The following is a 25,887-nucleotide window of genomic DNA, read 5'->3' on the forward strand; positions in this document are numbered from 1 at the left end:
TATTCATCTTTTGGCTGCCCCAACCAAGCTAAATATCTTTGGACCATGCTGGGAGTTGAATTAGGCCCCTGACACAAGACATGTCAAAGTCCTAACACACTGTACCTGTGATATTATCTGAAAATAGGATCTTTGTGGGAGTAGAGACAAAGAGAAACAAGAATGCCATGTGACCATGGAGGCAAAGGTTAGAGTTATGTGGCCACAAGCCCAGGAACGCTAAAACTGCTGGCGCCCACCAGAGGCTGAGAGCAAGGCACAAAACAGATTCTCTTAGAGCCTGAAGATCTGTGAGAGAATTAGTTTCTGTTGTTTTGCGCTACCTAGTTTATAATAATTTGTTGTGGCGGCCACAGGAAACTAATACAGCGGCATGAAAATCAACTGTATGATCAAAGACTATAAGGTTTATCACTCATCTTTTACTCAATTCCACAGACATTTGGTCTTTGCTCTTCTCGCCGATAAATCACAAGATTTGAGTTAGTTTCCACTTGTTGATTCTGATTAGGGAATGGCAAAATCCCAACTGAAGGACCAATGTACAAAAAGAATAAAGAATCTTCGAGGTACTTGGAATTCTGGAACTAGATTCCGCAGACTGTGCTGGTGATAATTGGCCTAAACTGGCAGTACCCAGCCTTCCCTGTTCCTCGTGGGGACACGCAGGTGACAGCTGACGTTCGCCTATCATAAGAAACACCCTAGGGGAGAGCTCAGACGTATTAAGGTACCGGCTATAGCTCTCACCAGAAAGCACACCAGAATGCAAACGGGGAAGCGCGAGCTTTCACAAAAGGACTAATCCTGAACATTCACAAACGCAGGCTCCCCGACTTACAGTAATCAATACTGGAGACAATCAGGTGGATGCAGGGATGATCTTTATGATTCCATAAATACAGCACCTCCAGAAGTCTCCAAACGCAGCTCGGGTCACGTTACTATCCGGCACCGACACCTCTGGATGGATCCCTGGAGAATAAAGTCAAATCCTTCAGCCGAGATCTCCCCGGGAGAACGCTGTCAGGGAAACGACAGCAGGTAGAGCAGAGGCTCTATCTTCACCGCCTTCGTTTCCGGCCCCAGCGCCCCGCCCCATGACGCAAACACGCCGCGCTGCAGCCTACGTCATCGCGGCGCGCCGCCGGGCGCTGGGTGCAACAGGCCATGGCTGAGCTGGGACGGGTTGTCGTGCGCGACCCGGCCTCCCTGCTCCCGGGGGGCTTCTGGGCGGGGGTGGCCGTGTGGCTGGAGAGGCCACAGGTGGCGAACAAGCGGCTGTGTGGCGTCCGCCTGGAGGCCCGGCGGAGCGCCGCCCTACCCCGAGCCGAGGCCCGCGGCCCCGGGCCGAGCGCAGGGCCCACGGAGTCCCAGGGCCGGCGGCAGCAAGGGGAGGCCCGGAGGAAAGCAGCCGCAGCGCCCCTGCTCTCAGGGGCCCCTGAGCAGCCGGGCAAGGCTGGAGCCGGGGAGGGCGACTTCGCCGCGTCGCATCTGGATTCTCTCTGGGACGATTTCTCCCGAAGTCTCGCCGGCGGCAACCGAGAGTTGCTAACCTTCCTCTCCGGCTCCGGGGCCGAATCGCAGCCAGACGCTCAGCACGAGCTCGACGTGGTTCTCAGAACAGTCATCCCGAAAACGAGCCCGCACTGCCCGCTTGGTGGCCCGAGGAAAGAAATCGTCGTGCAGGGTAAGTGTTTCTGATGGTGGCGGGGTCAGAGATAAACAGCCGGAAGCCGGTTAAAGTGGCGAGGGTAGATTTCTATTAGGAATATACTAACAATAGGGAGAGGACCCCAGCGTGAACTGAATTCCACTTGGATTTGTGCGGAGGTGACTGGGTCTTTTAGAGGGAGAAAGAAGGTGTGGGGAGGGGTGGGTGTCTCAGTGGAGGCAAGAAGGTGAAAAATTGACCCAAAAAAGCAGGAGAGGTGCGGGGTTGGGGGGGTTGGTTCATGTACACTCATCTGGGTTTGCTAACAGGTGCTCATGGAAGTCAGATCCTCCCCTCCCACAGAGGCTGCGACACTGGGGCCGGTCTTCAGGTGTGGGCTGGAGCAGTCAGTTCTTCTGTCAACTTTGAGTTTTCTCATGTAGGCACTTTAAGGGGCCCAAGGTCATCTTAGGGATATGGCCTTGAGCTGTTAGGAACTGGACTAGTGTTTGTTCAGGTCTCTGTAGGCCCAGGTTGAAACCTAGTTGAGACCGGGCTCAGAGGAGCCTGGCTAGAGTTTGGTCAAGAGGAGGATCTTTGGCAGAAGATGCCATTAGATTAAAAAGCAGGCAGTCAGTGAAAAGGTGCTTGAGGCACCAACTATACCAGTTCCCTTGCAATGCCCTGGGGAGGTTGTAGGTTTTTGATTATTTTTGGAGGAGGCACGTAGAAACGTGTATCCTCTGTACAGAGGATGGAGTCGTTGACGGGGCGGTGCCTGAAAGGCCCGAGGGAGAAGGTGAAGGAGTGCTGGACGTTAGGTGACAGAGGAGTTAGCAGGTAAAGGCATAAGTGGAAAGGCTGGCTCCTGGGACGCTCGTAGGGGCCTCCCTACATCTCAGCGGGCAGCCGTGCTGATCCTTCTCCCACTTGGAACCTCATTGACTTCCTCTCCCGCTGCACCTCTCCCGCCTCTAGTTGGAGACAGCTCTCAGCTTTTCCGGGCTCATGTGACTAGATGGAGCCCACCCACGTAACCCAGAGTACACCCTCTTCTGAGGTCTGTAACCCTCACCACGTCTGTAGAGTCCCTTTTTGCCACATGGCACAGCGTAGTCACTGGTTCTGGGTATTCGGGCGTGGGCATCTTTTGAGGCTCTTCTGTCCACCGCAAGCAGCGCTGAATTGCTGGTAGGCGTGTACTCGCCGCCCTATTCGTACTGTCTGCTTCTGTGTCCTCACAAGACTATTCCCAGTTGTCCCCTCCTCTGGGAGGCCCTCTCTGACCCTAGTGCCCAGACTAGTTTAGGAGCCCTTCCATCTTTTATCACCTTCTCCATTTCATCCCTACTGGATGGAGGGGTTAGTGCATCAGGGCCCACAAGGCCTTCAGACATGGACTTCTGCGATCTCACGTTGGCTTCACTGAAGAGGAGAGGCCTGCTAAACCTTTCTCTTGGTGAGGCAGGGCTCCTCCCAACAAGGAGTGCCTCTCCAGGATTGCTTTCTACGCTTGTCTCCCACTGAGCATGGCTGCCACGAGCCGCGCGGAGCAGGGGTGCAGAGGTGTACGCCTGGGAGGCAGCAATGACTGGGAAGATCACTGTTGTAAACCTGGCGGGGAGAAGCTCTGGGGCTGAAGACAGGATAATGGGTTCATCACTGTTTCTAAGACCACTCCTGATGAGACCCTGAGCTGAGCGCTTTTCATTTATCATCCTTATCCTTCTTTCCCCCAGATGTCCTTAATGGAACAGTAACGTTTTTGCCTCTGGAAGAAGGTGACGAAGGCAACTTGAAGGTTAAGATGAGCAACGTGTATCAAATTCAGCTCAGCCAGAGCGAAGGAGAGTGGTAAGGACTAGAAAACTGATTCCTCTCTCTCAGTGTTTCGTGGTTTCAGTCGGTTGTTTGCTCAGGCAGCTGTGAGATGCCAGGTCGCTGAGGAGAGAGGGACTCTCTAGGGCATTCTGGCTATGTGCTTTCTAGTTGGTGTTTCCCAGCTTGGGCTTTGTTCCTGCTGGTGGTGCCTGGACAGCCACGGCCTGGCTGGAATCTTCTGCTGTGTGTAGCCTTGGTAGTTAGTAGCACTCAGTTCTAGCACCAAGTTCAAGTAAACTCTATCCCTTTGTTACTTCAGTGTTTCTTACAACTTGTTAGTTAGGGGTAAGTGTAAGCTTCCTTTTTTATTTCCTGCTGAGGCTCACGCGGTTTTAGACATGGTAGGAGTGCAGTGATGTGCGTTGTAAAAGTAACAGTGTAATACGTTCCGGAGTTCCATGTGGTGTTTGAGCCTGTCCAGAAAGTGTGAAATTTGGTTTACTTCAATTAGGTATTTTTTCAGTGAAAAAGTCAAAAGGGTAAATTCACTCTTATCTCTGCGGTTGATGCTTTCCAGAGAGCCACGTGGGCCTGTGCTTTCAAGAACAACCGTCAGGATCATGTTTGCTTAACCCACATGGGCGTTGCACACAGTTTCATAAAGAGCCGAGATGTCCAGTGGGAGAGCTTGCTTTGGGAGTCACACAGGACCTGGGTTCCCCCCCCAGCAGTGTGGCCTTGAGTATGTCGTCTCTTTGGCCCTCGGTCTTCTCACCTATGAAATGGGTTTAATAATTTTTGAGCCCCTGAGGCAGGGGCTGGGTTGGGCTTCATAGGGCTTGGAAGCCTGTTACAGGCTTGGAAGCTTGATGGGAAAGTCAGCACCTACAGGGTGAAGCTTCTTGACAGTTGTCTAAGGTTGCCCAAGGACCTTCCCCCGAGGCCTTTGCATCCCACTGCTCTTGTTGGAAAGTGTGGAGTAAGGGCAGACCCTGTGAGAAAGCCATGTTTGCCTGGGGGTCACTGATGGGCGCTGATGCCGGAGCTGGGGGATGAGCACTCGGGCTGCTGTCTGCTGGGCTGTTGGGGAGGCCCAGCACGGGGCCCGGCCGCAGCAGGTGCCCAGTGCATTTGGTGTGGAGTATTCACGTTCCATTCTACCTGGTGAACCAGCATTCGATGCCTGAGTTGCACATGTGAAGTGTATAAAACATTGAAAAGTTAGGAAAATCCTTAGACATTTTAGAATCTGGCCAGTCAGTGCGTGAAGCAGAAGGTGAGAAGGATTGTTGTCCATCCCTCTGTTGGGCTTTGTGAGGTGTGTAAATGCATTTTTAACGTTTGCAAGAGAAAAGGAATTTTTCCTGCTTTTTAAATATGTTTTTCTCTAGTAGATGAAAATTCTGCAACTAGTTCCAGATGTTTTCTGTTTTGGGTAAAATATTTTATAATTGTAGCTGTCTTCTTTCTTTTTGGTAAATATAAATTTATAATTTAAAAATAAGAAATGAAACCAGCCCTGCTTATTCATATTTCTCTTATTTTTAAAGGTTCATATCTGTTTTAATTTTCTGTCCAGAAAGATGGCATTCAGATGGAATTGTTTATCCCAAACCCACCTGGCTTGGAGAAGAGCTGCTGGCCAAGCTGGCCAGGTGGTGTGTGGAGGGCAGGCAGAGTGGATTCAAAAGCACCCTATCCCTCATCTCCATCATGAAGTACAGCAAGGCTTACCAGGAGCTTAAAGAGAAGTATAAAGGCATGGTCAAGGTAACTCTGAAGAAGGATGCCTGTGGCCCCACCCCCATTTAAGTTAGGTGAGGGAGGGGAGGTACCAGACTGCTCCAGGCAACATGTTTTTCCTGTGTTCCTTCTAGCTTCATACTGATGCAGATGTAAGTCAAAATACACCTATCTAAGGTCCCCCGCTGCAGCCTGTACTTTGACAAACTTAGGGATTCAAACCACAAAAGCGCTGGCAGTTGTGTTATGGAAAAGGACTTTTCCCTTCTTTGTCGTGGTCTTTTTTTTTTTCAAGTTACTAATTTTTTTTCAAGAAAACAAAAGGGAAATGTTTAATTTAAAACAACTGAACATTAATTACTAAATTACCGTGCTTTTTAGAATAAGCTTAAAGATATTTTAATATATGAAAAATTAAAGTACAGAAAATATACTTCCAAAAAGGAGATCCGTTTTGTAAGATGTAAAAAGAAAGTGATGGCAAACACCTGTGTGCCCGCACCGGCTCAGAGATGAAGCGCTGCAAGCGTACCTTGCTTTGTTGTCCGTTGCAAATACTGCAGTTTTTACAAATTGGAAGTTTGTGACAACCCTGGCTAGCTAGTCTTTTGGCCCCATTTTCCAACAGAATTTTTCTCACTTCATGTCTCTGAGTCACATTTGGTAATTTGCACTATAGTTCAAACTTTTCCATCATTATTGTGTTTGTTATGGTGATCTGTGATCAGTGACATTTGACCTAACTCCTACAACTCACTGAAGATGAGTGATAGTTAGCATTTTTTAGCAATAAAATATTTTTAAATTGAAGTATGTATTCTTTTTTTTAGATGTAGTGCTATTGCACATTTGGTAGACCACAGTATAGTGTAAACATAAGTCTTATGTGGACTGGGAAACCAGGAGATCTGGGTGACTCGCTTTACTGTGAAATTCACTTTGTTGGGGGGATTCTGGGCCCAACCCCGCAGTCCTTCCAAGATTCCTGTGCTAATGTAGTTGGCCCTCATTTCTACTCTTCCTGGTCCATATCTTGCTCCCTTCTCCCAGAATTAGAGATTCATCATCTCCATGTATTTTTAAAATCAGTCCCCTGTGGCTGTGTAGCAAAGCATCCCCAGAGTCTTAGGCTTGAAACGATCACCACTCATTCCTGCCGGAGTTGGTGTGGGTCCTGGGCTGGCCGGCCGGCCGGGCTCCCCTTCTCTCCTGGGTCCTGGCCTAGGTGCTTCATTATCTTACTAACTATTCAGCACCTTCCAGAAGGGGCTTCTGTGTTCGTCCACCTGTGTAAGTTGTTCTTGGTGACGTGAGAACTCTTGTCTGAACTGTCTAATCTGCTGTGACAGCAGACAGGGAGCTGAGCATCTAACCCTGGCCCTTGGTTTTCCTCTCCTACCAAATACCTGTCCTGCACTTACGGATTTTAATAATGGACCTCACACTTGCCCAGCCCGCGTTGTACAGTCAAAGTGCCTGAGGTCATCCTGCATGCTCATTGGTCATGGGCTCTGTCCTGTTTTGCAGACGAGGGGTGGGGACAGAAGAGCTGAGTGATGCTCCCCACGAGTGACGGCAAGTCACTGATAGATCGGGGGTGGAGCGCTGACCTCCCGACCCCGTCCCTGTGCCATCTTCGACAGCCCCGCCCCCGCCCAGTGTCCTTGTTCATTATCCTCATCTAGATAAGCGGTGAGGGTGGCCCAGCCAGGCACTCTCCTCTGATGTGCCAATGTCTCATGTGCTTTATCGCAGCACCTGCTCTGGGCTCCAATGCTTTCGGTGTGTCCTGTTATACACGGATACACTCAAGGCTTTGTGTCTTCATGCAGACCCCTAATTATAAGGGATTTCTGCCTTAGGAACGGCCTTATTTTATTTTATTGCATGATTAGTCCAGTTCGACTTCTACCTTATGGGGACACTTTAATATTATGACATGGTGGGGGCGGGAGAGCAAGTCACATCTGCTCTTGAACGTGTTTTAGGTGTGGCCTGAAGTAACTGATCCTGAGAAGTTTGTATATGAGGATGTGGCGATTGCTGCCTACCTGCTGGTAAGAACGTGTGTGATCTAAGCCTCAGTGGGTGGGAGGCAGCTCCTGGGAGGTGGCAGTGAGCAGCCGTTTATCACATCCATAGCTTAGGGTGTTTGTAGTTCTTTTTGCCCAGGTTGGTTGCACATGTGATTTTTTTTATTCTAACGTTTCATGGTGCGTGAGTGTAGGACAGGTTTGAGTTGTGAAGGGTCACTGCAGGGATTCGAGCTGAACCGGTGCTTTCACGACTCACAGTTGACACGGAACGTGGAGGTGCTGGCTGACGTATCTGTGCCCCGCCCCCCAGACCTAGCGTTCCGTGTTTCTGGTTCCAGACCTTCCTCGGCAGCTTGCTCACCACCTAGATTTGGGCATGCCCTTTAACTTCATAGTCTTCATTTTCTTATTTATGAGATGTTTAGATAATTTCCAACTTTCTTTCAACTGTAAATATCTTTAGCTTCTTAGAAATGAGATAGTTTGTTTTGTTTATCAAAGTGTAACTTGAAGAATGTAGAGAAAGCCTGAAGAAACTAACAGTAATCTGTAGAGCTCTTGCCCGGAGATGACCACGTGAGCGTGGACTCTGGATGGAGGAAGGCGGCTTTGGTGCCCAGGCGGCATCGGATGAGGACAGTGGGGCTGGTCCCCACCGCCCTCTGCTCCCCTGGGTGTCGCCTGTTCTGGGAGAGTGATTTGTAGTCCCACCGGGGCTTGAGTCTGAGCTCCTGTGGAGGAGAGCGAGTCACAAGCTGACTGTTTTTTCTCTTCTTAGATTCTATGGGAAGAAGAGAGAGCTGAGCGCGGACTGACAGCTAAGCAGTCCTTTGTCGACCTCGGCTGCGGGAACGGCCTCCTGGTCCACATCCTGAGCAGTGAGGGGGTAAAGCAGGCTCATTGCCGTTTCTTGTCCCTTTGCTAGAGTGTCTTCAGGTCCAGCACAAGATCTTTCTCTGCTGGTATGATCTGGCTGTCAGAACAGTGGTGGCTAGAGTGTGTCATTGGAGAACAGGTGGCTTGTAAAACGGGAGGGCAGAGACGGTGACCTCCCTAGACTAGGAGAGGGTTCTTGGGGACACGTGGCCTGTGCCTGTGAAACGGCACACTTTCAACAGCCGTATGTTTTTGTTGTCGGTGTTTTCCTGGAAAACCCACCATTTCAAGGCATGGGGAGAGGAGTAAAGGATAAGGTGGGCTCTGTCTTTGCGAAAATAAACTCTGGCTCAGGACAGTCGTGTACACATACGTGTGAAACTGTCATACTCAGTCTTGCACCCGTCTTCGCATAGGGAAGCGCAGGCAGTGAGGGCTTAGAGCAGCCGTGGCAGGGGAGCCACTCAGGCAGCCTGGCCATCAGTGCCTGCGCCCCCAGCTCTCCGGCGCCGCCGCCCCGATGCCTGGCGGAGTGAGCTGCTGGTCAGCAGCTTCACGCTGGAGGGCGACGGCTGGGATTGAAGCCCATTCGTGCTGACCCGGAGGCTGATTTTCTTCCAACCACAGCATCTGTCCTGTGGATGGACAGTCTGTCCTCAGCTGTGGAGCTTTGGAACAGTTTTTTTTTCTTTTTTTTAATGGTACTGGGGATTGAACCCAGGACCCTGTGCATGCTAAGCATGTGCTCTATCATTTGAGCTATATCCTCCCTTGGAACAGGTTACTTTTTGAAGTACTTTGTAAAAGGATGAGTTTGTGATACCTAAACAGGTTGTCCGTGGGATGCCAGCACATCGGGCGGTGACCTGAGAGTGGTGCGGGGGAGGGGGACCTGAGAGCTGAGTGTGATCACAGTGGGGGGATGAGAACCACCCGAGAGGACGGGTCTTGTCTCCGTTGCCCGGAGCAGCAGGCGCGCCTGAGATCTGAACTTAACTGAGAGCAGGTGAGCCGTTCCCTCTCCAGGTATGTTTCCTGGGGCTGGAGGTGCTCCCACCGGCCCGGCTCCTTGTCGCCTTCATGGAGACTCAGTGGTGAGGGCTCTTCTCTGTGCCCCGAGGGCGCGAGTGTCTGCAGGAGCTGAGGCGCGCGGGGCCTCTCTCGTGTCATGTGGGCGGCGACACCTGCAGAGCCTGATGCGTTCTCGTTGATCTGTTACAATGCACTAGCCTTAACCTTTGATTTCTGAAATTGTTTCAGCACCCAGGCAGAGGGATTGATGTCCGAAGAAGAAACATCTGGGACATGTACGGACCCCAGACGCACTTGGAGGTACAGGCTCTGTTGGGTCACGTGCCCGCACACAGTTGTCCCCGCTGGCAGTTGTTTTAAGGAGCATATGTCTGCGTGTCGGTCAATCAGAACTACTAACCGTAACAGCGCGCCTTCATCTCAGTGTGCTGGAGCTTCAAAGGAGGGTGGGCCTTTTGCCTTTCCAAAGCCTGGGGGTTAAACTGAAGAGAAGATGCTGCCCTCTGGAGCCGCAGGTGCTGGGTCCACCCAGGTCTGGTCCACACCTTGTGTCTCCCGCGGGCGCTCACATGCTATCTTTGGGGCAGAGGACAGCCCCTCGGCCTTCTCACATGTTCTCTGGGGCCTGAGACGGGCCACGTGTTCCGACACTCACTTGCAGTTGGGTGCCCACCCTGCCGGGACCGCGCCAGGGTAGGGGCGCCATGGGGGCCTTTGAGGAGCACACAGGGGGCACACTGCTGAGCCTCAGGTGCAGTGCCGTGGGCCACAGACTGCCTGTGACACGGACGGCACGTTTGCCCTGAGCCCTCCAGTAGCCTGATCTCAGCCGTGACCGCCGGGCTGGAGTGAACCCAGCTGCCCCAGCTGTGGTCGGGAGCAGCTCCGGCGGATCAGAGAGGGGTCTCCCTGGGGAGGAGGTGGGTGGGTGTCTCCTTGGCAGCACCCTCCTCAGCAGGTCTGGGGTCAGATGTCCACCCCTGTGGGTCTCTGGCCCAGGTCTCTGAGCCAGCCGGGGGCGCGCAGCCATGGGGGCCACGTCCTTAGCTCTGGGGCACCTGGGGGCCGCCACCCCTCCCGACACAGGGCTTCTGCCACTCAGCTGCCAGCATTGCCTCAAGACCTTTGTCCCTGAGCTAAAATGCGTGCCTGTCACTAGGATGCAGATTCTTGTCTGCCAGAGGGCAGAGTACTGTGTTCTTACACAGCTGATCAGTTCGGGCTCCAAGTGCTGGCAAGAGGCCGATCAAAACTAAAGCAGGCGCACAGCTGACCGCAGGCCCCCCGTGCCCCAGGCAGAAAAGCAAAGTAAGTTCTTTGGGTGAAAAGTTCAAACAGCAGTTGAACTGGGTCTCTGTTTGAATCATGGCCCCAGGGAAGAGCTGGCCGGCATGGTGTGCCCTCGGAGAACAGGCAGAAGAGTCTAGCTCTTTATTTGAGTTTCCCCAGCAGCCTGCTCCAGACTTTCCCACGGGGTCGGGAAAGTCGCTCGGCAAGGCCGGCTGGGAGAGTGCCGTGCCCTCGCCTCGTGCGCTTGTCTTGCTACCCCTGGGCCTCCAGTCGTAGTGCTAGAAGAGTCCGGCGTGCTGCGGGGTCAAGTGAGAGGCTGGACGCCAGCCACACCTCTGGCACGCTTCTGCGTGGCCCGAAACGCGGTGGCCTTTGTCGGTGAATGCCTGGTGTTCACGGGCTCCTTGGTGAGTGCGTGACCCCCGTGGACGGGCACAGTCTGGACGTTCAGCAGGCCAGGCATGGGGGACGGCTTGTTTTCTTTCTTTCAAAACCGTGTTTGATTGTAAACAAGAGACTGATAAGAAAAACATGTGCTTTTAATAACAGCATGTGGTGATCGCCCTGCCTTAGTTTCGTTAGTGGAGCTATACATGAAATAGAAATACTGCAATTTGCTCGTTCAAAATTTCAATTAAAACGTTTTCTAAAATTGGTGGGGCTTTGTTGTCCAGCATACTGTTGGAAGGATAACTGTAAATGTGATTATTGTAATTACTAAGTGTAATTTGTGTTTTTATAAATGTAGGCCATTTAAAGAGATAGGCAGATTTAGATCTAGAATGGGTGGGAATAAAGAATAAACAGTATCAAAAAGTTTGGTTTTCCTGCTTTTAAGTTATATATAGACCATTTTCAGTATTTTACTGAAATTATTATTTTTAGCATTTTAATGTATATGCAAACAGAGGCACACATGCTTATTTAAGAGCCAAAAGAAGAATTTAAATTCTATTTTTGTATCCATCAGGTCTGCAAAAGTCTCTTGTGTTGTAGTTTTATTGTTAGAAAGAATGGCTTTGAAAGTGAGTGTTAACGTAACGTCTTCCCTGTTTGTTCTGATCGAGGAATAACACATCTGCTTACTTCCAGTTTTTACTGGCAGATTCCCTGTTGAGATTTGATTTAAAAATTAATGATGGTCTGCTAATTAGCAGAAAGGATGGGGTGTTCATTTAAAGTTTTTAAATCATAAAGCAAGCTGTTTATAGGTTAACTGCAGAAATTGTCACAATGGGTCACATGCTACTCAGTGGGTAAAAACTTGCCGTCTTAGAGTTTACAGAAGGTAACAGTCTAACGGGGAAGATATACACCTGCTTATGTGCGTAGATGCTTCCTGTATGGTGTTGAGGTGGTGTCAGTGGGTCATGGGGTGCACTCAGATTATCCCCAGGCCTGGCTGCTCTCCAGGCCCCCACCCTTCAGGCCGTTTCTGGCTTCCATTTTCTGCCACAAGTAGAGTGGTTCACAGGTCCCATATTCCTCTCACTCCCTCTTCTGTTTATGTGAAAAGGATATTTTTAATTATCAGGAGATATGAGCACTCAGACGAGTGACGTTGGCTCCCCGGTAATGGTGCTAAAGGCTGCAGAATTCCGTACCCTCGGGCTGGCCTGCACCAGGAGCGCTCGCTCTCACTCCTAGTCCAGCCTTGGCCTTTTGTACTTGAAGACCCGGTAGCCCAGAGGGGCTGAGCCAGGGCGGGAGCAGCTGTGGTTCTGCAGAGGGGGCTCCAGCCTTCATCCCCTCTGAGTCGTGCTGTCTCAGTAGCTCTGCTTTTATTCACTAGATGTTCGGACTTGTTTTGTGTCTTTCTTTTAGGAAGGTGCAGTCACACCAAATGATAACACCCTTTTTCCTGACGCTGATTGGTTAATCGGAAACCATTCCGACGAGCTGACACCCTGGATACCTGTCATTGCAGCCAGGTGGGTAGGTGGAGATGCTGGCACGGTGGGTGGGGGGGGTCTTCTGTTGATTGAGCCCACTGACCACGACAGTAGCCACGGGCTGCCTGTGGCTGTTGAGCACTTGGAGTGTCGCTTGTTCAGATTGTTTAATGATAATGTATTGGAATGTTGGGTTACGTTTAAAATAAACTCCTCCTGTTTTATTTCACTGTTTAAGATATGGGTACCAGAAAATATAAAATGATGCATGTGGGTCGCATTCTATTTCTGTTGTGCACTGTGGTTAATTCTGCAGTGTTTTTATCCAGTGTTGAAAGGTGTCTTCTGGGAAGTTTTTCTGGTAACAGGACGATTTGTCTGTCGGTATGAAGACTCTCTGCTGAGATATTTGTCTCTTCAAAGTGGGAGCGCTCTGCATTGGTCAGAGACGGCTCCTGCTTCAGTGTTGGGGAGACTTCGTTGAGATGGGGGCACCCTGCTTCCCCTTCATATTTCATTGCCAGGTCTCATCCAGGGTTCTCTTCGACTGACTTAGTGATTGATTTTCCTTAAACTGGGGTCAGGTGATTTACGATATTACATTAGTTTCATGTGTACAACGTGATTCAAAATTTTTATAGATAATACTCCATTTATAACTACTATAAAATAGTGTCTCTGTTCCCCATGCTGTGCGGTGTTTCCTTGCAGTTTGTTTTATGCAGAGTAGTTTGTGCCTCTTACTCCCCTCACCCTGTCTCGTCCCCTCCCTCCCGTTCCCCACTGCTCACCACGATGTCAATCTCTATATCTGAGTCTCTTTTTAGAACCTTCGTTTTATTTATTTATTTAATGGGGAGGGTGATTAGGTTTAGTTGTTTGTTTGTTTATTGATTGACACATTGTGATTGTACTTCAATTAAAAACAAATCACTCTCTGGTGTACAGGACGGAGGTCCTGGGCACTGCCCCAGGACCTCGCGCACGCCGACACGCACGCTACCCCTGAGCTGCGCCCTCCTCCCTTGTCTTACTTTTAGACACAACACGTAAGCGACAGCATGCAGCCTTTGTCTTCATCCGAGTTACCTCACCAAACACGACGCCCTCTCGGCCCGTTCTTTTGCACTGGTTTAGAACAACAGGTCAAGGGGCAAGTCTGAATCTTTCTGTGCCTACTTCCGAAATTTTTTATCCACAGCTGAAATCTCAGAGTAGTTCAGGGGGTTTTAGATCGCGGTTGCTGATACACATAATAGAAAATGTAATACAGTTGATGGTGAGTGCAGTAGGAAGACGTTTTTATAAGAATAATTAGATTCATTTCTGATTGGGAAGATACCATGCTATGTTGTTTCTAGAAATTAAGTCGGGGAAGGCTGTAATTCATTTTTACACCGGCTAACAGAATTAGCCAGCAGCACGTCAGTTGCCTTTTGTCCTGGTGCCCTGCTGCTGAGGCTTTCAGCTGAATTTTCTTTAATGAGTTCATTCAAGACTTTTGGCTTCTATGGTTGCTGGTTGTCTTTGAAGGTCTTCCTACCACTGCCGTTTCTTCGTCCTTCCCTGCTGCTTCTTTGACTTCATTGGAAAATACCAGCGGCGGCAGAGCGCGAAGACCCAGTACCGAGGATACCTGGACTTCCTCACGGAGGTGGGGTCGGCCTGTGGATTTCGCGTAGAGGAGGACTGCCTTAGAATTCCTTCTACCAAAAGGGTACGTCCTGATCGCCTTGGCTGTTCTGGGAGGGTGAGGTGCTGGTGTTTAGATGGGAAACTTGGAGCCTTGCCACAGAACCAGTGATGACACTGTGGTGTTTGGAAGTGAATGTCCCGAAGGCGCCTGTGCTGGTTCCAGCACCTCCGTCAGGCCGGTCTGGGTCTGTGGGCCCCTCCTTTGCAGGCCCAGGCCCGTAGCAGCTGTGTGAGAACCCTCGCCTCATCTTCACGGCCTCTGCAGAAGCTGTGAATGGCCGTAGGGGACCTTCCTAGAGAAGCTGTCCGCTTCCCTCTTGTGCAGATTTCTGGCCTCAGTGTCTGAGGCTGAATGTTCTAACTTCTGATTCGGATTCCCAGATAATTGGCTGAAATTGAAGTTTGCTTCAGAAATACAAAATGATTTTCAAATTTCTCATTAAAAGCCTCACTAGTTCAGATTTACCTGAAACGTAATTTTTCCAGGTAGAAATTGACCTTTGCACTGTCTGCGACCCTGCCGGGCAGTGAGGGCAGACTTACCAGGGGCCTGAACCTTTGAGAGAGCCAGGCGGGGTTCCGCGTTAATCCCTGGTCATGTCTTTTATAAGACTCTGTGCCCGTCAGTGTGCTTTTTTTTTTGAAAAACAAAACACAAAAGCCAGCCATTCAGATCTCAGCTTGGTGGCTTGACAGCGGTGAAAAGGATCAGAGACTTGAGCTTAACTCTTGGCCCTGCCACCCACTTTCTAGCAGTGCCCCCGTGGGCGCATTATGAACGCTCCGTGCCCGAGTCCTCCCCTGCCGCCGGGGAGAGGCGGCTGCCCTAGCTGGCGCCGGGCCTTCCCCGCAGGCGCTCGCCCGCTGGCAGTGGTTGGTCCCCTCGGTCGGCTTCAGGCACGTCACTGCTGTCACGGCTCAGAGTCATTTTGGAAATTCCCTTTGGGACTCATCTTCAGAGCCTTCATGACTTTCTCCTAAATGTCCTCTGTTTTGGCAAGTCACAGTCTCCTGAGGTTGGAATTGAATTTTGAAGCTGCGTGAGTTAGGGTCATTCCAGTGGGCACGAGGACCTGCAGTTTTGATGTTTGCCTTTGTTGTTCTGTTACTAGTTGCCGGAGACCATGGACTCAGGCTTAATCTCCTGAGCCTCAGTGTTCGTTTAATTGGATGGCTTGGGGATCAGATGCAAGCGTGGGTGTCCACAGCAGCGGTTAATGGAGGACTGGTTACATGCCAGGCACTGTCATTCCCACACAGGAAGTTGTCGCCTGCCCAAGACTGCACGGTCGGCAGGTGCAGAGCTGGAGAGCAGTAAGGGGTGGCTCTGGTGTAATCAGATTCTCTCGCCTCCATCGCCCGTCACCTGGCTTTCTGGTTCGTGCCCAAGGAGGACGTCCTGAGAGCCTGTGCTTGTGGCAGCCTCGCTGGATGGGGTTGCTCTCCCAGGGGCTCCTGAGGACGACCTCCGTCTGGACACACGAAGAGGGAAGAGAACTGTGTGAATTGGGCGTCTACACCCTGCCAAGCGCTCTGTCAGGTTCACACACTCTTCCCCGCGCTCTGGCCAGGTTGACAGAGAGACTTCTCATTATTTCACAGCCCCCTCGAGAGCTCCTGACCCCAGCAGGGTCCGCCTGTGGGCTGGGGCGGGGTGCAGGGAGGGCTGACACAGGGACGTGTTTAAGACGGGGCACAGCTGACGAGCCCCGTAGATGTGCCCTTGGCCCATGCATGCGCGTCAGGCCCCCGCGGGGTCCGCGCGAGGAGGTATCGCCCAGGCTCAAGCCAGCAGTTGTTTCTTCTTTGAATCACTGTTTCTGGATTAGTTTCTAAAAGAAGGACTCCTTTCATGGAGGTGTCTAACCTTCCGTGGGATTTGTGCTCCAGAGCGAGGGGACCCCGTGGAGCACATCGACGTGCTCCTGGAGCTGAGGCCTAGCTCTGCCCGGTTTCTCCTGCAGGTCTGTCTCATCGGGAAATCCAGAACATACCCGGCTGCTGCAGAAGTTTCCATGGATGAGCAGAGGACACAGTACATTAGTAGCAGGCGGGGCTGCCCCATGAGCCCACCTGGCGAGGGTCTCGGAGCCCTGGACGCCGCGGCCGGACATGCTCTGGGGGCGCAGGCCGGCCAGCGAGGGGCGGAGGCCCGGCCCAAAGGACTCTGGCTGTCTGGGTTTCACCCTAGAGAAAAGGCCGAGCGCGTGAGGAACTGTGCCACGCTCCCTCGAGATTTTATTGACCAAGTGGTTCTGCGCGTGGCACGTCTACTCCTGGGCGGGCAGCAGTCAGATGCGGGAAGTGCCCCCCGTGGGGGTGTGGAGGCCTGGAATCGAGGAGGTAACGCCCACCCTGGCTCCTTGCTGGGCTTCAGGCAGCGACTCTGTTCACTTTTCAGAACCAGCTAAGAAGTGTGTGGTGGTTTTTAATTAAGTATATTTTAAAGAAACTGTGAGGCCACTGATAAGCTCACTTCGGGGAGGGTACAGGTCAGCAGTAGAGTGCATGCTCAGCATGCACGGGGTCCTGGCTTCAAGCCCCAGCACCTCCATTAAAACAGAGGTGTTTCTTTGTAGTTCCTTTTAACATACAGGACTTTGGGTGCCTCAGTGGTGAAGTCTGGACCCTTTGTTAACCTTTACAGAAACGCCCAAGTTTTAAGGTCCAGCGTTACTCGTTTTCAACCCATAGAAGTTACCCAAACAGAAGCAGGTTACTGAAGGCCAGAAGAGTGCACTGGCCACTTGAATATACGTAAGAGTTTAGAGATACTATGAAATGGTCATTTAATTCTCTTTGAAATCTTCAAAATGCAGAAGTCAGACAGGAAAGGCAGATGCTTGTGTCTGATTGTTCTCATGGGACAAACCACGTGCTGAAGCTCAGGCTCTCAGGAGATCCAGGGATCAAACAGTCTTGATTATTTTCAAAAGTTGTTACGAGCATTTAGAGTCCCCAGGGCTGCTGGAAGGAACTGCTTCTTTCTTGCCTCTGGAGGGCACTGTGGGGCTGCCTGTGCAGCCCAGCCTTGGCCTCTGGTTTTGGGGTCACTGGGGAAGATCTGGGCCCCGCCCTCCGCCTGTCAGGGGCCCTGTGGGTGGGACGGGCCAGAGAGGGCTCCACAGGGGGTCCTTCTCCCCACAGCCTGGTCTTCCGCGGGCGTCAGTGGTGTGCTGAGTCTGTCTCTGTCACCCCACCTGTCCCATCTCTGTGTCCTTGTGACGTCCCCCTCCTCCAGGAACCATCTGACTGAGTGTCTGATTCGGAGTCTCTCTGGGCGGCAGCCCTGGCCGGCGCCACCCTGGTCCAGGTGGCTGACCACTTGGGTAACTGCCGACAAGGCCGAGGTGCCGTGAGGTGTTCTGTGGGTCGGCACCCCGCTTCCTAGGCGCCCCTTCCGAGGCGGGCCAGGTGGAAAGGGAGGCCGGCACACAGTCCACGGCGAGACCCGCAGGTGAATCTGAAAGTACGGACTTTGACCTTTAATTCCCGGGACAGCCCTGTCGTCCACAAGATCTTTTGGGAACAGTGGAGCAGGGGAGGTGCTGGCCTCTGCCTGGAGCGCCTTGTTAGAGGGCACAGACTGGGCTTCTCCCAGGCCCAGGGGAGGTGGCAGTGGCTCTGACTGTCGGGGCTCAGGCCTCCCGCCCCCGGAGACCTCAGGTGGCCGGGTGCCGTCCTCCCCAGGTGGGTACCTGTAAGTCCGGGGATGGTCCAAGAGGCTCCCGCTGCCCCACCAGGCGTGAGCGGCCTGCCCCCTGGCGTGGACATGTGCCTTTAGCCTCTGAGCTGCAGGTCTCACCCGCGGTGGTCTTCCCTCCCGCGGTCACTGAAATTAGTGACTCTTCCCCAGCCTGCCCCCAGACTTGGGGCCACCAGTGTTTCTCTGCCCTGCCCAATGTATGAGTGAGTCCATCCCCGGGGCTCCCTAATCCCAGGCCTGGTATCTCCCCTCTGCAAGGCATGGCTGCCGGGACTCGGGTGGGAGGAGGTGGTCCCTGCCCTCTTGCTGGGGTCAGGATACGCGTGAGTCAAAGGGAGCAGCGGGCGGTGCAGGGCTGCCAGCTCGAGACCGCACCATGGAGTTCACGAGGGGCAGGACCCAGGAGGGTGGGGAAGCCTTTCTGGGCCATTCTTTCATTTCCCCTTAGACGGCCTGCCTCCTCTCAGAAGGGTTCAAGGCGGCGGAGAGGTGGGCTCCGTAGATGAGTTACAGCACCTGCCCCACAGCAGCAGCCTGTGCTGGGGTCTGAGGGCTGGCCCGACGCAGTGCTGACCCTCCGTGTCTGGGAGGCCCCCTGCGGATGTGGTCTGCGCGGCCTGGCAGGTGGGAAGCCCTTGGCCCTCGGGTGTGACGCCTCTGCGCCCACTTCCACCTGCTGTGAGCTGTGGCCTGGGCCTAACAGGACCGTCACAATCCCTCTTGTGCACGAGGATTTAACTTCATGGAACTCGGATTCAGGGCCCCGCTGTTTCTGCCTATGTCACAGGTTCGTAATAGACTTTTTGTTGTTGGGGGAATCCCCGTTTTCAACAGGGAGCCTTTCCTTGGCAGAAGTGGCCGGCGAGCTGGACAGGGAGACTCTGCAGAGACTGAAGCGTGAGTGCGGGGGCCTGCAGACGCTGCTGCGGAACAGCCACCAGGTGTTCCAAGGTAGGGGCCGGCCTGTCCCACGCTCATGTCTCACTGCGGGAGGTCGCTCGCCTTCCCTAAGGCCGTGAGGAGTACCCCCTGCAGACCTCCTTCCCTCCCTCTCTTTCTTACGAAATGAACTTTATTTTCATGGAGTTTTAGAGCTGGAATATCACCCCGCTGTGTGCACCTCACGTGGAGGCAGAATGTGGCTCACGCCCCTGCGGCTTTGATTCTCCCAGCCTCTCCCCCGGGCTGGCCCCCCCCATGGTGTGCTGCCTCCTCACGCAGGAGGAGGAGCCTGCTTGCTGGGGGCCTCCTGTCTCCCAGGGAGCTTTTCTGGGTGGAGCTTCGCTTCTTGCCTTCCTTTGGCCTCTGGCTGCAAACTGGGAGCACACTGAGCTCCCAGCCAGGCCCTGGGCCCTTAGAGGAGGGAGGCCCCAGTTCCTGCCGGCCCCCCGCTGCGCACCTGCTCTCCCTCCCTCCTGCACCCCAGTCCCCCAGGGCCGCAGGAGGGAGAAGGGCCCAGGAGCCTGTGTGTTTTTTCACCACTGCCCCGCCCTCCCGGAGTGTGTGGTCTGACGGGGAGAGGGTGTCACACATGTTTACATGGGCATCTGGGGTTCAAAAGAAGTTCTGTTAAAGTTACCAGCATACACACAGCAGGCCGTGTACACGTCAGCCAGACGGTCCTTAACTTGTGTTTGCTTCTTAAAGCTTTTCCCCCACTTCCCTTCATGGAAGTCTGTGAAAGCACATCCCAGCTAGCTGGCTGGTCACCCCTGAGCACTGCAGCGTGCGGCTTGAAAAGTAGTGGGCATCTTCTTGTGTCACCTGAATGTCGTGGGTGACGTTCCCACCCAGGGAGGCCTGGCCTAGTCCCGGAGAAACGTCAGGAAGGCTTCACTTAGGAAGTGACAGCTGAGCTGGGACTGGGTAAAGGGGACGGGAAGAGCGTGTCTGGCAGAGGGAACAGCATGTGTGAAGGGTCTGAGTTGGAGAGGGACCGGGTAGGTAGTGCAGGCAGGCTGCAGGCCCCGAGGCCGCGAGGAGGGTTGGGCCCCTGTGGCTAGTGGGGCGTGATGACTCCGTGGGACTGTGGGTCTGGCTGCGGCGTCACTGCCTGTGCCCCCGCAAAGGGCCCTGAGCCCGGCAGTCACTGGGCCACCTGCTCTCTGCCTTGCTAGGCACCACAAGGGCCAGGTGCAGCCCCCACACCCAGCGCCTGGCCCTGTGCTGCATCAGAGGTGGAAGCAGCTTTGATGCTGTTTCTGTCAGGAAACAGCACATGGAGGCTGGGTGGGGGCTGGTGCTGTTACCTCGAGCTCGCTCTTCTTTCCAGGAGGCGGGTGGGGGCACATGGAAGACGCGCAGAATGGTGGGTCTGGGACAGTGGGGTGTGACAGCGTGCTGAGAGCATGGGCCCCGTAGCCGACCAGGCCGGCCCAGGGCTGTCCTCTCGACCTGGCCCCCCTCGACCTCTGGGCTCCCGTGAGGACGCACGCTGCCCGCTGCCTTCCTTTCCCCAGCGCGGCCCGGCCCCACCTGCTTTGCCAGTGGCCTGTGGGCCCTTGACTCCTGACGTGCTGCTGTTCTGTCCCCGAGGCTCCCTGCTTGCTGCCTGCCCCGCCTGGTGCCTGGCTTTCTCTGATAGCAGGGCCGGAGTGCCGTCTCCTCTGCGAAGCCTTCTTCCAGGCAGCTTCCCTCTGCCCCCGCCCAGACCTGCCTCCTCTGGGACCCTGTTCCACACATGCTTCTGTCACACATCCTTATGCAGCGGTCACATCACTGCCCCAGCTCAGCTATGAGCTCCCTGCAGGCGGGGCCAGGTCTAGCTCTGCAGCCTGAGAGGCAGCCCAGAGCCCCTTGCATGGGCACTCAGCGTTTGCCCAAGGATGGAGGAGTGAGGGTCCCTGTGAGGAGGATACACCCTTCCAACCCCTCTTTACGGAGGGGCAGACCTCTGTGGGCAGGGCCTCCACGTGCAGCTCTGTGCCAGGGGTTGCACCCTGAGATGACACCTCCCTGTCTCCAGGACCTGGTGGGGAGGAAGGCACACCAAGCGGTGTCCCAGGGCCTTGGGACAGTGGCCTGGTTGGGTCTGCATGGGGAGGAGGCCGCTGGCCAGCTGGGCCCAGGCTCTTGCAGAGGTGAGGAGAGCCATTGTGGCAACACAGAATTGAAGTCTGACCTGGCGCACTGGGGCTGACCCGAGGGCTGTGGGCATGTGCTGGGCCCAGAGGCCTTGTCTGGGCACACAGGCGGCTGTCTGAGCCCCAGGGTTTGGGCTGATCCCCCACCCTGAGCTTTGTGGTCCTTCCAGGCCGGGTGGTTGGACAGTGACTTGGGGGAGCACACCTGTCCACTCCCTCGGCCTGGAGACCTCCTGAGGGGTTGAGTGACGCCTTCCCTCACCGGCAGTGCCTTCGGTCGGCTGGTTGTCCTTTCAGAGCCACACTGCTTTCACTTCAGCTCAGTTTCACTTGGATAAAGGCTCCTGTTACGGGGCAGGGATCCCCACAAATGGAAGGGGCGTCTCCGGGTTGGAGGTTGCGGGGGGCAGGCCCCTCGGAGAGCGGAGGGGCAGGGGCAGGGCCGAGCCCTGCTGCGCAGAGCTGTAGTCAGCTCAGCACTCGTCGCGGCCCAGAGTGGCTGTTCCTTCTGCTGTCCCCAGCACAGGTTTGGTTTGATTTCGTAAAATAGTGTGTTTTTCCATCATAAATATGCGTCTTGGGAATGCTTTTCTCTGCAGTTCACATGGAGGGCACATTTATTTTTGGAAACACTTCTGAGTAGGAGGCTTGGGGACTGAGCTCCAGTAAACATTCGGCTCCCAGTCCTGCAAGACCTATGCACTGGAGCTGCGCCTTATCTCCGTGTCAGGTTTTTGTTAAACCAACGTGGTTGGTTTTCTAGTAATGTTTACACGAATGGGGGGGGGGCAAAACCATTTCAGGTGCCTTCAGTTCAGCCTGCACTGAGCGCCTGGTGGGCCGGGCGCCCCAGGGCCGCCCAGCACAGATGGTCCCCGTGCTCACGGCCTTAGGGTGTGGACGCAGCTCGGCTAGGTCGGTGACTTGCCCGGGGTCTCCTGTGAGCGGAGGGCCTGGGCTGGTGACCCAGGTCCAGATGGACTCCAGAGCCCGTGCTGCTGAGCACACCGCACTGTCCTGGTAAACTGTAGTGACTCTCTGGAAGAATCTTCAGCTGGTTCCTCGGGACACTTCGGTTAAGGTCACGTCTGTTGTCAGAAATGGCAGAGAATCCAGAACAGGAGGTTCAGCAAGTCCAAGGGAATTCGCACTTAAGGGAGCAAGTGGGTTCGGAACCGTCGGGTGAAACGTGAACTTTGTAGAGCATATTTTGTGCCTGTAGTTCATTTAAAATCAGGAGCACATTTGTACACAGAGAGAGTCCACTGTCCGGCCTGTGAGCTGGCTGGAGCGCGCCCGCGGAGGCACAGGCCTGCCGGGCTGGAGGCTGGAGGCTGGGGGTGTGGGGAGCGTGTGCGTCGGCCAGCCTGGCCACCTCAGGACTCCCTGGCCTCTGCCATCGGCAGGGCCACCTCTTGGCGTTAGTGCCCACTCCCCAGGCCCTGCAAATACTGTCTGGGCCCCTTCTCCTCAACCCTGCAGGTACTGCTCCAAAAACACGGCTAGGTTTCATCTTAAACCTCCAGAGCAGGGCCTGCTGCGAGCCAGCCTGTCCTGACGGGAGGGGACGAGGCCTGGCGTCTGGAGGGTGGGGATGGTACCCAGCTTCAGCCCCAGCAAACCCCTCTCCCCCAGATTTCTCCTGACCCCATTCAGGCCATCAGGGGCACCTTGTCTTTCTGGGGCGCACACTTTCTGGGACGTGTCATTCCCAGCTGTGCCAGGAGGTGCTGCTGTGGGAACATCCAGCTGCAGGTGGTGGCGTCTCCCGACCCCCGCTTTCAGGCTGGCACTCAGCGTCTGCGTTGTAGGGAGAGCAGCCCCAGAGCAGGCCTGTGGAGGGAGGGAGGCAGGACCCCGCCTGGCCCTCAGCAGGCGCTCCTTGGCTGCCCCGGGGGATGAATCCCCGCATTGTGTCCCTCCGCGCTGAGCGCTGAGCGGCGCCTCTGCGGCTCCTTTTCTGGTTTCAGGGGAAAGTATTTAGTAAATACCTGTCTGCAAAGACGGACAGGCTCATTCCTGCGTGGCACAAGGCCATTTGAAAGCGAAATTCAAGCTTTAATCCACAGTTCCAAGGTCTCCTTAGAAGCTGGAGAGCCAGGCATGTTCAATAAGCCTCCTTTATTTCTCCCAAGTCTTGGCGTCTCCAGGTGGTTTGCAGCTTCCAGGGAAAACCAGCATGGGTTTGGTTGCTTTGGCCACATTTCACGAGGAGATGTTGACGTCTCAAGATGAAACGGCCAAGTGGAAACTCCTGGGGGGCTGTCAGCCAAGTGGGGGTGACCAGCTCAGGAGGCAGCTCTGCAGGGGGTCAGCTGATGGGCCACTGCCCCTTCCCTGACCTTCCCCTGCTCAGCTTCATGGTCACCCTGGCCACACGGGTCTCTCCCGCTACATCTCTCAGGGCGTCTGCTCAGGGCAGGCGTCTGAATCCCTGCGCGTGGAGGCCTGCTGCCCCCACCCTGCTAACAGGGCCACGTGCCCCCTACCCCTGCTTGCTGTTTACTCTTAGGGGGCTCCCACAGCCTGCCCCTCGTCTTCACCAGCCTGAACCTCTCCCGTCTCACTCCGTTTTCTCTCTGTGATGTGGAGATGTGTTCTCGAGGACCAATGCCACTGTGCAGACGTCCCAACATTTTTCCTGATTGGGGGGAGGCCATGCATGTGGTCTCCCAGGTCCTTAGTCTTGTTCTACAAGCTAGTCCCCCATGCTGTCCCAGCCACCTGCTGGGCCCCACCTAGATCTCATCACCACCAGAACTTCAGACGCAGGGCTCCTCCCCCTTCGCCTGGTGTCCAGTAGCTCCTCCCGACGCCTCCATCCTGTCCTCGCTCCCTCATCCCCTCCCTCATGCTCCCCTTTAGGTGGGGACCAGGAGCCTCAGGGGTGGGTAGGGGGCTGGGGTCCCTGGTCGGGACCCCATTGCGTTGTTTCTCTCCCACTACCAAGGGCGGTGGGGACTCTGTCTCATGTCTGTGTCCCCAGCCCTGGCAGCTGCCATCACAGACCCTGGGGAATTGAATTGACATTTAACTCCTTGGCTGTGTCTTTTCTCTTCGCAACCCCAGTCGTGAACGGGCAAGTTCACATCCGCGACTGGAGAGAAGAGAAGCTGCGGGAGGAGAAGGAACTGGAAGCCCGCAAAACCCGCATCTGTTGGTTCTTCACTCATCACCCTGACGGCTGTGTTCTGCCCTCGGACTGCTGCCCGTTCGCCCACGGGCCCGGGGAGCTGCGGCCGGCCCCGGCCGCCAGGAAGGAGAGGCAGCTTCTGTGAGCCGCTTGTCCCCCGCGTGCAGAGGCCGAGCCCCGAGGAAGCCGCCGGGCTGCGCGGGCCGCAGCTGTGCCCCGTGCTGTTCCAGGTTGGGTTCCTCAGGGTTCTCGCAGAGCGTAGCCCCGCCCGCCCCGCAGACACCCCCCGAGTGTGGGGTTGGTTTTAGACACGGTTGCTCTTAAACGTGTTCGGCATCTTTACGTCAGAAAGGGAGTGTGACCGTTCTTGTGGCTCAGAAGACACAGGGGCGCCCTTCTAGGGGCGCGGGTTCAGTGTGTGAGGACACGGGGCGGCTGTCCCCGCCAGCCCCTCGCCACTCTGCGGCCGTTCCCCTCTGCTGCCCTTCTGCCCTGCCTCTTCCCCCCACGGGAACTGGTCCTTCTTTTGATTCCAGAAAAAGAAATCCTCATGTGCTTCCATTTACAGTTGTCTGCAGTTTTAGCCAACAGGTCGCGTCAGTGATGCTGTCCTGCCCCGTTTTCTGTGGGGCGTGTCCCGCCGGCCTTGCCCTCGTGCGCTCTCCCCCGTGCGGGGCTCTCGTGGCGGGAACGAGGCCACTCTGAGAGGCGCCTCCGCCCGGTGCAGCACGGCGGGGCTGCGGCTGCCACGGGGCACGGGCCCTGCCCTCGGGACGCCGCCTTTGCTGCTCAGAGTGTGGCCTGACAGACAGCGTTCACCCCGTGTGGGGGTCTGTCCTGGGGCCCACCCCGACTGCTGGTCAGGACCCCTGAGGTGGGCCCAGCTGGCGGCTGTGGCTCTCAGAGCTGCAGAGAGGCCGCTCCAGCGCACTTGGCGCCTGGGAGCCTTTCATGCGCTGCTCCCTCTGGGTGGAAAACACTTCCCCATCTTTTCTGCTTGGCAAGTGCCCGTCCTTCAGAACCCAGACAAACCCAGCTCTCTGGGAAGCCTCTCTCCCCCGGCTCCGTTACTGAGCCTTAGGATGGGCCAGCCCCCATCACACGGTCGCCATCCATCTTTTGGGGGTCCGACCCCAGGGGATTCTCGGGCGTGTGGGGTGCCCCTGGGTCCTCTCCTTGACTCCAGGTCCTGGCCAGAGTCAGGCCCGTTTCGGGTGCTCAGAACTGTCTGCTGAGTGAAGCTCAGGTGTCTGCCAGCGTGTCAGCCGTTAGCTGCCTTCGGATCGCTTTCTGCCGACACCCGAATACTGTGCTCTGTAGTGAGTGTTTTATTAGTCTTTGGAAATCCACATGGCAGTCAGTAGAGTTTAATTCTTGAATGAGTTTCCTTTCAAGAGCTAAGTATTTTCTCACAAGTGTGGATTTTTTTTTAACAGAAAAAGTCAAGAAATGCAAAACTTCCTGTGAATGATTCAAGAATACCTAAGGCACAAGCCTGTTGAATTTCTCTTAAAAGTGGGGCTCAGGCAGGACCCAGGCGGGTGGGCAGGGCCTGGGCGGTCCCCGTAGGCCCTGACGCCCAGACTCAGATGTGCCGCCTTCCTGCCTTGCAGATGCCCTTCCTGAGAGCTGCTGGGCCTGAGCCCAGCGTCGGGGGTCAGGGGTCAGGGCTTGGAATGTGGCCGCTTCAGATCACAGCCTCACAGGTGCTGCAGCCCAAGTGCTGCCCCCAGCCCCAGGCTTTCATGAGTCCCATGGGCCTTTGGCCCTCTTACTCAGGGCTCAGGGCCCATTGCAAGGCCCCACCCTCATTCCTGGAACTCAAGCCCAGTGAAGCTCAATCCCCGGGCCACACTGGACAGCCACAGCCAATGCACCATCCAGGCAGAGGGACACTGGGGGCAGGGCACGAGGAGACAGCCAGCA

General features: G+C 54.8%; 2 protein-coding genes across 5 annotated transcripts in view; one reads left to right on the forward strand and one right to left on the reverse strand.

Moving 5' to 3' along the window:
- ACOX3 (acyl-CoA oxidase 3, pristanoyl) overlaps positions 1 to 1,093 on the reverse strand; it is a 35,060-nt gene extending 33,967 nt beyond the window's left edge. For all 3 annotated transcript variants that reach the window (XM_072946878.1, XM_072946892.1, XM_072946886.1), the window contains exon 1: positions 842 to 1,093. The gene's annotated coding sequence lies outside the window, so the exon portion shown is untranslated. The remainder of the gene's footprint in view (positions 1 to 841) is intronic.
- A 53-nt stretch (positions 1,094 to 1,146) lies between these two features.
- TRMT44 (tRNA methyltransferase 44 homolog) lies at positions 1,147 to 24,524 on the forward strand. Of its 2 annotated transcripts, none has more exons than XM_072946900.1 (11): positions 1,147 to 1,690; positions 3,394 to 3,508; positions 5,026 to 5,245; positions 7,207 to 7,275; positions 8,033 to 8,140; positions 9,391 to 9,462; positions 12,277 to 12,383; positions 13,878 to 14,061; positions 16,004 to 16,382; positions 18,580 to 18,696; positions 23,898 to 24,524. In XM_072946900.1, the coding sequence occupies exons 1-11, from the start codon at positions 1,171 to 1,173 to the stop codon at positions 24,104 to 24,106; spliced, it is 2,100 nt and encodes a 699-aa protein (XP_072803001.1). In that variant the 5' UTR covers positions 1,147 to 1,170; the 3' UTR covers positions 24,107 to 24,524. The 2 variants fall into 2 exon arrangements, with proteins under 2 accessions (XP_072803001.1, XP_015102375.1); XM_015246889.3 differs by having other exon boundaries at positions 1,667 to 1,690; positions 5,055 to 5,245.
- The last annotated feature ends 1,363 nt before the right edge of the window (positions 24,525 to 25,887 follow it).

This window comes from Vicugna pacos, chromosome 2 (genome assembly GCF_048564905.1).
Source record: "Vicugna pacos chromosome 2, VicPac4, whole genome shotgun sequence".
Lineage (NCBI taxonomy): Eukaryota > Metazoa > Chordata > Mammalia > Artiodactyla > Camelidae > Vicugna > Vicugna pacos.

What these genes read in the sequence shown, in the direction of transcription:
- TRMT44 (XM_072946900.1), top strand. Translation starts at nt 1,171, where the DNA reads ATGGCTGAGCTGGGACGGGTTGTCGTGCGCGACCCGGCCTCCCTGCTC. An exon ending in GAAAGAAATCGTCGTGCAGG is followed by an intron (nt 1,691 to 3,393) that starts GTAAGTGTTTCT and finishes TCTTTCCCCCAG; the next exon opens with ATGTCCTTAATGGAACAGTA. An exon ending in CAGCCACCAGGTGTTCCAAG is followed by an intron (nt 18,697 to 23,897) that starts GTAGGGGCCGGC and finishes TCGCAACCCCAG; the next exon opens with TCGTGAACGGGCAAGTTCAC.